The sequence below is a fragment of the Geospiza fortis genome, unplaced genomic scaffold, assembly GCF_000277835.1.
Source record: "Geospiza fortis unplaced genomic scaffold, GeoFor_1.0 scaffold1580, whole genome shotgun sequence".
In the NCBI taxonomy this organism is placed as follows: domain Eukaryota; kingdom Metazoa; phylum Chordata; class Aves; order Passeriformes; family Thraupidae; genus Geospiza; species Geospiza fortis.
Window position 1 is genome coordinate 7,349 of NW_005054881.1, and position 9,330 is coordinate 16,678.

Sequence of the window (9,330 nt, forward strand, 5' to 3'; positions counted from 1 at the left end):
GCCTGCGCATCCTGGGGACACACGGGGACATCAGGGACATGAGGGACATCAGGGGCATGAGGGACAGCAGGGGACATCGGGGACACAGCCGCTGCTGCAGCGCTGCCATCTCCTGCCGGATCTCCTCCTCCGCCTGGGCGTCCTGGGGACAGCAGGGACACGGGGACATCTGGGGACATGGGGACATCAGGGGCATGAGGGGACATGGGACATGTGGACAGCAGGGGACAGCAGGAGACACAGGACATGTCCAGGTGTGTCCAGGTATCCTGGGGCTTGCCCAGGCGTGCCAAGGTCTGCCCAGGTGTGCCCAGGTGTGCTGGGGCATGCCCAGGTGCACAGGGATGCCCAGGTATGCCCAGGTGTGCCCAGGCCATGCCCAGGTGTGCTGGATGTGCCCAGGCGTGCCCAGGATGTACCCAGGGTGAGCTGCGTGTGCCCAGGTGTGCTGGGTATGCCCAGGCATGTCCAGGTGTGTCCAGAGCATGCCCATGTGTACCCAGGCATGCCCAGGTGTGCCCAGGCCATGTCCAGGTGTACCCAGAGCGTGCCCAGGTGTGCCAGGTGTGCCCGGGTCTCACCTTGAGCTCCTCGGGCAGGTCGCTGTAGTCGATCTCAATCAGAGCCTCGCGGGCGTAGAGGCTGGAGCTGCGCTGGGAGCTGCCACCGGGGTCCTCACCGGTGCCACCACCCTGAGGGGACAATGGGGACAGTCAGAGTGACACAGGGACCTCACCCGTGCCACCACCCTGAGGGGACAATCAGAGTGACACAGGGTCCTCACCCGTGCCACCACCCTGAGGGGACAATGGGGACAGTCAGAGTGACACAGAGACCTCACCAGTGCCACCACCCTGAGGGGACAATGGGGACAGTCAGAGTGACACAGGGACCTCACCCGTGCCACCACCCTGAGGGGACAATCAGAGTGACACAGGGACCTCACCAGTGCCACCACCCTGAGGGGACAATCAGAGTGACACAGGGACCTCACCAGTGCCACCACCCTGACGGGACACATGGGACAATGGGGACAGTCAGAGTGACCCAGGAGGACAGGGGTGTCACAGGGGTGGCTCAGGGTGTCCCAGGTGTCACCTCCTCCTGGCTGATGTCGTCCATGGAGCCCCTGGCCAGCGGTAGCCAGGGGACAGGGGGTGACTCAGGGTGACACTGGGGTGGCTCAGGGTGTCACAGGAGGACGGGGGTGACACAGAGGTGGCTCAGGGGGACAGAAGGTGACCCAGGGTGTCACAGGGGTGGCTCAGGGTGTCCCAGGGGTGTCCCAGGTGTCACCTCCTCCTGGCTGATGTCGTCCATGGAGCCCCTGGCCAGCGGCAGGACAGGGATGACCCAGGAGGGCAGGGGTGGCTCAGGGTGACCCAGGAGGACAAGGGTGTCACAGGGGTGACCCAAGGTGTCCCAGGTGTCACCTCCTCCTGGCTGATGTCGTCCATGGAGCCCCTGGCCAGTGGTAGCCAGGGGACAGGGGGTGACTCAGGGTGACACTGGGGTGGCTCAGGGTGTCACAGGAGGGGTGACCAGGGGTGACCCAAGGTGACCCAGGGTGTCCCAGGGGTGTCCCAGGTGTCACCTCCTCCTGGCTGATGTCGTCCATGGAGCCCCTGGCCAGCGGCAGCCGGATGTCCTGCATCTTGCAGGCCTGCAGGAGGTTGTGGCGGTCGCTGCGCTTCTGCTCCAGCTTGGTCTCGATGGCCGTCACCTCCTTCTGCAGGTGGGTCATCTCCCTGGGGACAGGGACACGGGACATAGCAGGGGACATGGTGGGGACACAGGAACACGGTGTGGGGACAGGGGATGGGGACAGGGACACGGGGACATGGTGGGAACAGGGACATGGACAGGGAATGGGGACATGGTGCAGGGACCAGGACACAGGGACATGGTGGGGACAGGGACATGGGGACACGGCAGGGGACATGGTGTGGGGACAGGGACATGGGGACAGGGACACAGGGACAGGGAATGGAGACATGGACACAGGGACATGGTGGGGACAGGGTGTGGGGACACGGACATGGGACACAGCGGGGACATGGTGGGGACACGGTGTGGGGACATGGCAGGAGACAGGGACATGGCATGGGGGACAGGGACACGGGGACATGGCAGGGGACAGGGACACGGGGACATAGTACAGGGACATGGACTGGGAATGGGGACATGGTGTGGGGACAGGGACATGGGGACATGGAATGGAGACATGGTGTGGGAGACAGACACATGGGGACATGGCAGGGGGCACAGGGACATGGCAGGGGACACGCCCACCATGGACACGCCCACCATGGACACACCCACATGGCCCTTACTCCTCTTTCTAGCCCCACCCCTTTAGCCCCGCCCCACCTGATAGCCCCACCCCTTAACCGCACCCTCACTCTGGCCCTGCCTTTGACACCACCCTCATTGGCCCCACCCCTTTTGTTGGCTCCACCCCATCCATTGGTCCATCACCCCTGTTGGCCACACCCCCATTTGTAAGTCACACCCCCTCATTGGCCCCACCCCTTTTGGCCCCGCCCTCACTTGTTGGCCCCGCCCAGCTTCTTGCGGATCTCGTCCATCTCGTGGTTTTTGTCGTTCACCTCCGACTTCTTGGCCAGGTGTTGGTTCTTGAGGTCCTGCAGCTGCGCCATCGTCTCGTCGATGATCTTCATGTGCCGCTGCTCCTCCTGGGGAAAAAACGGCCAGAAACGGGCAAAAATGGGCAAAAGAACCCAAAATTATCAATGGTCTTCATGTGACGCTGATCCTCCTGGAGAAACCACCCAAAAATGGTCAAAAGAACCCAAAAATGGACAAAAGAACCCAAAATTGTCAATGGTCTTCATGTGACACTGCTCCTCCTGGGGAAAAAACGGCCAGAAATGGGAAAAATGGGCAAAAGAACCCAAAATTATCGATGGTCTTCATGTGACGCTGTTCCTCCTGCAAAACCACCCAAAAATGGACAAAAGAACCCAAAAATGGTCAAACGAACCCAAAATTATCAATGGTCTTCATGTGACACTGCTCCTCCTGGGGAAAAAACGGCCAGAAACGGGTAAAAATGGGCAAAAGAACCCAAAATTGTCGATGGTCTTCAGGTGATTTCTCTCTAGTCTTGTGTTTTCTGGGCAGGAAAGCCGTCTGTAGTCAAGAGGGTCATGAACACCCAAGGAACAGCATCCCAGTCAAGGGCAGCCCAGCCCAGGACCATCCTGTGTCCCAAGAGATGGTTCTTGGGCCATACATGGAGAGGTGAAAATCTGCAGGGGGTGTATCCTGAGTGTGGCTACCTCACTGTGCTGTGAAACCGTGGAGCAGAGTGATTGGTGGATGGACAGGAGCAGGTGAAGATCCCAGGAATGGGGTGCTGGATGTCTCCTCTACCCCTGAGGACATCCCAACCCCAAGTTTGGCACTGCAGAGCAACTACAGGAGCCCCAAATTGTCCCTGCTCTGGGACTGTGAGCTGAGAGGTGATGGAGAAAGGGAAGTTGAGGGGAGTACTGAGGTTTATCCCATGCCCAGGATGCAGGGACAGGCTGGAGAGGCTGGATCATCCAGTGCTGTAGCTGCCTCCCCCCAGGACAGTCCCTGGCTGTGTGCGCAGGCACTTGTGGGAATTTCCCTCTCAAGCCTTTCTGGTTTCAGTTTCCAGTTGCAGGACTTAGGGAACGTTTCCTTCCCTGCCTGCAGTAGCAGAAGGCATCAGGAGATCAGAAGACCTTCATGGTTCCATGGGCAAAACACTGGATAGCCTGGTTTTCTCTGGCCTTTTTGAGAACATGAACCCTGTGGCTGTTCTCTCTCTCCCAGCTTCACTTGAAGAAGCCCTGGAAATAACCCAAAAATGGACAAAAGAACCCAAAATAACCCAAAATTATTGATGATCTTCATGTGAAGCTGCTCCTCCTGAGAAACCAACAAAAATGGTCAAAATCACCCAAAAATGGACAAAAATGGACAAAATAACCCCGAAGTTATCAATGGTCTTCATGTGCTGCTGCTCCTCCTGGGGAAAATGTCCAAAAAAAACCCCAAAAAACCCCAAAACCTTCCTGACATTCTTGGTCTTGGCCTCATCCTTGTGCTCTCCCTGGTCCCACCTCAGGTCTTCTCCACCCTCAACCTCCCGAGACCCCAAAACACCTCAAACCCCCCCCAAAAAATCCCAAAAGAACCCACAAGAACCCAAAGACCCCAAACCTTCTTGAGCTTCTCTATCTCTCCTGTCCTTTGGACCCACCTCAAGTCTTCTCCACCATGGACCTCCCAAGACCCCAAAACACCTCAAAAACCCCAGAAAAAAACCTCAAAAAGTCCCAAAAAACCCAAAGGAACCCAAAACCTTCTTGAGCTTCTCCACCTCTGGTCCTTCTGCTCTCCCTGGTCTCACCTCAGGTCCTCCTCATCATGGACCTCCTGAGACCCCAAAAAACCTCAAAAAGCCCCAAAAGAACCCAAAGGAACCAAAAAACCCCAAACCTTCTTGAGCTTCTCGATCTCGGCCTCGTCCTTGCGCACGCCCTGCTCCCACATCAGCACCTTCTCCTGGTCCTCCCGCAGCTGGTTGCGCTCGAAGTCCAGCTGGATGCCCAGGCGCGTCTTCTGGTTCTCGAACTCCAGCCTGGGGGGACACCACAGGGGTTCCTCACAGGTTCTTGGAGGTTCTTGAGAGGTTTTTTTGGGATCTCTGCAGTGTTTCTGGGGTCACTGAGTGTTTTTTTGGGGTCTCTAAGGGGTTTTGGAGGTCCTTGAAGACGTTTTCTGGGGTTCTTGATGTTTTCTTGGGGGCCTCTGAGAGGTTTTTTGGGGTTCCTGAGAAGTTCTTGGATGTTCTTGAGATGTTTGTTGGGGTTCCTCAGAGGTTTTTTGGCATCTCTGAGAGGTTTTGTGGGGTCTCTGAGGGATTTTGGAGGTCCTTGAGATGGTTTTTGGGGTTCCTCAGGGGTTTTTGGGTTCTTGAGATGCTTTTTGAGGTTCCTGAGAGGATTTTTGGGGTTTCTGAGGGATTTTTGAAGTTCTTGAGATGTTTTCTTGGATTCTTAAGAAGTTTTTTGGGGTTCCTGAAGAGTTTTTTGGGGTCCCCAAGAGATTTTTGAGGTTCTTGAGAGGCTTTTTGGGGTTCCTCAGGGTTTTTTTGGGGTCTCCAAGAGATTTTTGGGGTTCCTGAGAGGTTTCTTGGGGTCCCCAAGAGATTTTTTACATTCTTGAGATGTTTTTTGGGGTCCCTCAGAGGATTTTTTTGGGGTGCCCTGAGGGTTTTTTGGGGCTCTTGAGGGATTTTTTGGGATTCCTCAGAGGTCTTTTGAGGTCCTTGAGGGTTTTTTGGGGTCTTTGAGGGGTTTTTGGGGTCTCTGAGAAGGTTTTTGGGGTCCCTGAGGGGTTTTTGAGGTCTCTGAGAAGTTTTTTGGGGTCTCTGAGGGGTTTTGGGGGTCTCTGAGGGGTTTTTGGGGTGCCCTGACCTTTTCTTGGCGATCTCGTTCTGCCTCTTGACCTTCTCCTCCTCGAACTCCCGAATGTTCCTGACCCCGATCTCGCGGCAGAACTCCTCAAACACCTCGTCCTCCACCTGGAGGGGGAAAGGGTCAGGAACCCCAAAATCCTCCCCCAAAAAAACCCAAATTCCACCCAAAAATCTCCCCCCAAATCCTCCAAACCCCTCCCAAAATCCTCCCCCAAACCCCCTAAATCTGGGGGACCCCAAAATTGCCCAAATCCTCCTAAAAATCCACCCAAATCCCCCAATTTCCCCCCAGAATCCTTCAAATCTGGACAATCCCAAAAATCCCCCAAAATCCTCCCCCAAAACCCCAAATTCCACCCCAAAAATCTCCCCCAAAATCTTCCAAATCCCTCCCAAAATCCTCCTCAAAAATCCCCCAAAAATCTCTTCACAAATAGTCCTAAAATCCCCAAATCTGGGGGACCCCCGAATCCCCCGACCACCCCTAAAACCCCCCCAAAATACCTCAAATCTCCCCCAAATCCACCCCAAAATCCCTCCTCAAAAATCCCCAAATCTGGGGGACCCCAAAATTCTCCAAATCCCCCCAAAATCCCCCAGATCTCCCCAAATTTTCCCAAAACTGAGGGAATTTCTCCCCCAAATTGCCAGAATTTCTGCCCAAATCCAGGATTTTTCCCCAAATTTGGGGGCATTTTTCCCAAATTTGGGGGAATTTCACCCCAAACCTGTGGAATTCTTCCCAAACCCAGAATTTTTCCCCAAAATCAGGGATTTTTCCCAAAATCGGAGGAATTTCTTCCCAAACCAGGGATTTTTTTTTCCCAAAATTACGGAATTTTCCCCCGAAACTGGAAGAATTTCACCCCAAAACTGTGATTCTTTTCCAAAAATGGGAAAATTTCTCCCCAAATTTGGATGAATTTCTGCCCCAAACCTGTGATTTTTTCACATAACTGGGAGATTTTTTCCTAAAACCAGGACTTTTCCCCAAATTTGGGGAATTTCTCCTCAAAATCAGGGATTTTTTCCCCAAAACTGTGGGAATTTTCCCCAAAACTAGAATGATTTTTTTCCCCTAAATCAGTGGAATTTTCCCCTAAAACCACGGAATTTGTCCCAAAAATCAGGGATTTTTTCCCAAAATTGGAAGAATTTCTCCCCAGAACTGGGGGAAATTTACCCAAATTTGGGAGAATTTTCCCCCCAAACCAGGGATATTTTTTCCTGAAAATTTGGATTTTTTTTTCCCAAAACTGGGGCAATTTTCCCCCAAATTTGGCAGAATTTTACCCCAAAACTGCGAGGGATTTCTTTCCAAATTTGGGGAAATTTCTCCCTCTAAACCAAGGATTTTTTTTCCCCCAAACCAGGAGTTTTTTCCCAAAAATTGGGATTTTTATTCCCCAAATTTGCCAGAATTTTCCCCAAATCGGGTGAATTTTTCCCCAAAACTGGCAGAACTTTCCTCAAAATTGGGATTTTTTTGCCCCCAAAACAGGGATTTTTTTCCCCAAAAAAATGGGATTTTTTTCCCCAAACTGGGGGGATTTTTTTTCCCCAAAATTCTGCAATTTTCCCCCAACCCCAGAATTTGCCCAAAATATCCCAAATTTGCCCCAAACCTGGTTCATTTTCTCCTTGAGGTCCTTCATCTCCCGCTCCCGGCCCTGGATGATTCGTTTGATGTCGTTGATGCGCGGCCCAAAATTGGCCAATTCGCTCTCCAGCTTGGACTTCTCCTGGAAAAACGGGGGAAAAATGGGAAAAAATGGGAAAATTGCGAGAAAAATGGGTAAAAAATGGGAAAATTGGAAGAAAAATGATTAAAAAATGGGGGAAAATTGGGGAAAAATGGGATCAAAATCCAGTTCTGAATCCCAAAATCGCCTCCCCAAACCCCAAAATTCCGATTATTTTTTCCACCAAAATCCAGATTTTTCAACCAAAATCCCTTTTTTTTACCCCAAATCTGAGCTTCACCTACAGCTTGAGCGCCAGGTCACTTTGGGAATACTTGATGGGGGAATTTCCCCCCAAGATTCAGATTTATTTCCCAAAAATTAACTTTTTTTTCCCCATAAATTCTCTTTTTTCCCCAAAATTCACTTTTTTCCCAAAAATTCACATTTTTTGTCCCCAAAATTCACTTTTTTCCCCTCAAAATTCAGATTTTTTTTTCTCCAAAAATCACATTTTTCCCCCCAAAATTCACATTTTTGTCCAAAAAAATTCCGATTTTTTTCCCAAATTTTTCAGATTTTTTTTTTCTCCAAAAATCACTTTTTTTCCCCCCAAAATTCACATTTTTGTCCAAAAAAATTCCGATTTTTTTCCCAAATTTTGGATTTTTTTCCCCCAAAATTCCCATTTTTTCCCAAAATCCCCTTTTTTCGCCCCAAATCCGTGTCCCACCTGCAGGTTCAGGGCCAGGTGCCGGGTCTTGGTCTGCTCCAGGTCACTTTGGGAATATTTGAGGCGCATTTGGAGCCCGTGGGCCTGGGACTGCACCTGGCGCAGCTCGGCCTCCTTGCGCTTGGCCTTCATCTGCTCCTGGATTGGGGAGAAAACGCGGGAATTTGGGAAAAACGGGAAAAAAATGGGAGAAAAATGGGAATTTGGGGGAGAAATGGGGAAAAAATGGGGGAAAATGGGGAAAAAATGGGGGGGAAAAATGGGGGGAAAATGGGAATTTGGGGATGCAGCTCCATGTCCTTGTGGTTGGTCTTCATCTGCTCCTGGATTGGGGAGAAAACGCGGGAATTTGGGAAAAATGGGAGAAAAATGGGAATTTGGGGGAGAAATGGGGGGAAAATGGGGAAAAATGGGGAAAAAATTTTTGGGGTCCCACCTTGAGCTCCTTGATCAGCCTCTCCTTCTCCTTGAGCTTGTCTGGGGTCAGTTTGGGGTTTTTAGGCTCAGTTTTGAGTTTTTAGGCTCAGGTTTGAGTTTTAGGCTCAGTTTAGGGTCAGTTTTTGGTTTCTGGGCTCAGTTTTGGGGTCCCACCTTGAGCTCCTCGGTCAGCTGCTCCTTCTTCTCCTTGAGTTTGTCTGGGGTCAGTTTGGGGTTTTTAGGCTCAGATTTGGGTTTTAGGCTCAGGTTTGGGTGTTAGGCTCAGTGTTTTTAGGGTCTTTGGGGTCCCACCTTAATCTCCTCGGTCAGCCGCTCCTTCTTCTCCTTGAGCTTGTCTGGGATCCATTTGGGGTTTTTGGGGTTTGCCTGGGGTTTTTAGGCTCAGGTTTGGGTTTTTAGGGTCAGTTCTGGGTTTTAGGATCAGTTTTAGGCTCGGGTTTGAGGTTTTAGGCTCAGTTTTGGGCTCAGTTTTGGGGTTCCACCTTGAGCTCCTCAGTCAACCTCTCCTTCTCCTTGAGCTTGTTTGGGGTCACTTTGGGGTTTTTAGGCTCAGGTTTGAGTTTTAGGATCAGTTTTAGGCTCAGTTTTGGGTTTTTGGGCTCAGTTTTAGGCTCAGTTTTGGGTTTTTGGGCTCAGTTTTAGGCTCAGTTTTGGGCTCAGTTTTGGGGTCAGTTTTGGGTTTTTGGGCTCAGTTTTGGGCTCAGTTTTAGGCTCAGTTTTGGGGTCCCACCTTGAGCTCCTCGGTCAGCCGCTCCTTCTTCTCCTTGAGTTTGTCCACGGCCTTCTCATCCCAGCGCCGCGCTTTGGCCTTGAGGTCACTGGCACCGCCCGAGATCACCCCCGACTTCTGGAACAGCGTCCCGTCCAGGGCCACCGTCTGTGGGACATCAACAGGGACATTGGGGACATCCATGGGACACCATGGACTGCTGGAACAGCATCCCGTCCAGGGCCACCGTCTGTGGGACATTGGGGACATCACTGGGGACATTGGGGACATC

At 52.0% G+C, this 9,330-nt stretch overlaps 1 protein-coding gene across 1 annotated transcript in view; it reads right to left on the reverse strand.

Moving 5' to 3' along the window:
* Positions 1-9,330, reverse strand: part of SMC1A (structural maintenance of chromosomes 1A) — a 34,273-nt gene that overhangs the window by 7,240 nt on the left and 17,703 nt on the right. The window contains exons 13-21 of the mRNA XM_031065570.1: positions 9,060-9,241; positions 7,892-8,029; positions 7,102-7,218; positions 5,475-5,581; positions 4,495-4,636; positions 2,551-2,696; positions 1,595-1,748; positions 582-692; positions 24-142 (exon numbers count right to left, since the gene is read on the reverse strand). Coding sequence (XP_030921430.1) covers positions 24-142; positions 582-692; positions 1,595-1,748; positions 2,551-2,696; positions 4,495-4,636; positions 5,475-5,581; positions 7,102-7,218; positions 7,892-8,029; positions 9,060-9,241 — 1,216 coding nt within the window. The remainder of the gene's footprint in view (positions 1-23; positions 143-581; positions 693-1,594; positions 1,749-2,550; positions 2,697-4,494; positions 4,637-5,474; positions 5,582-7,101; positions 7,219-7,891; positions 8,030-9,059; positions 9,242-9,330) is intronic.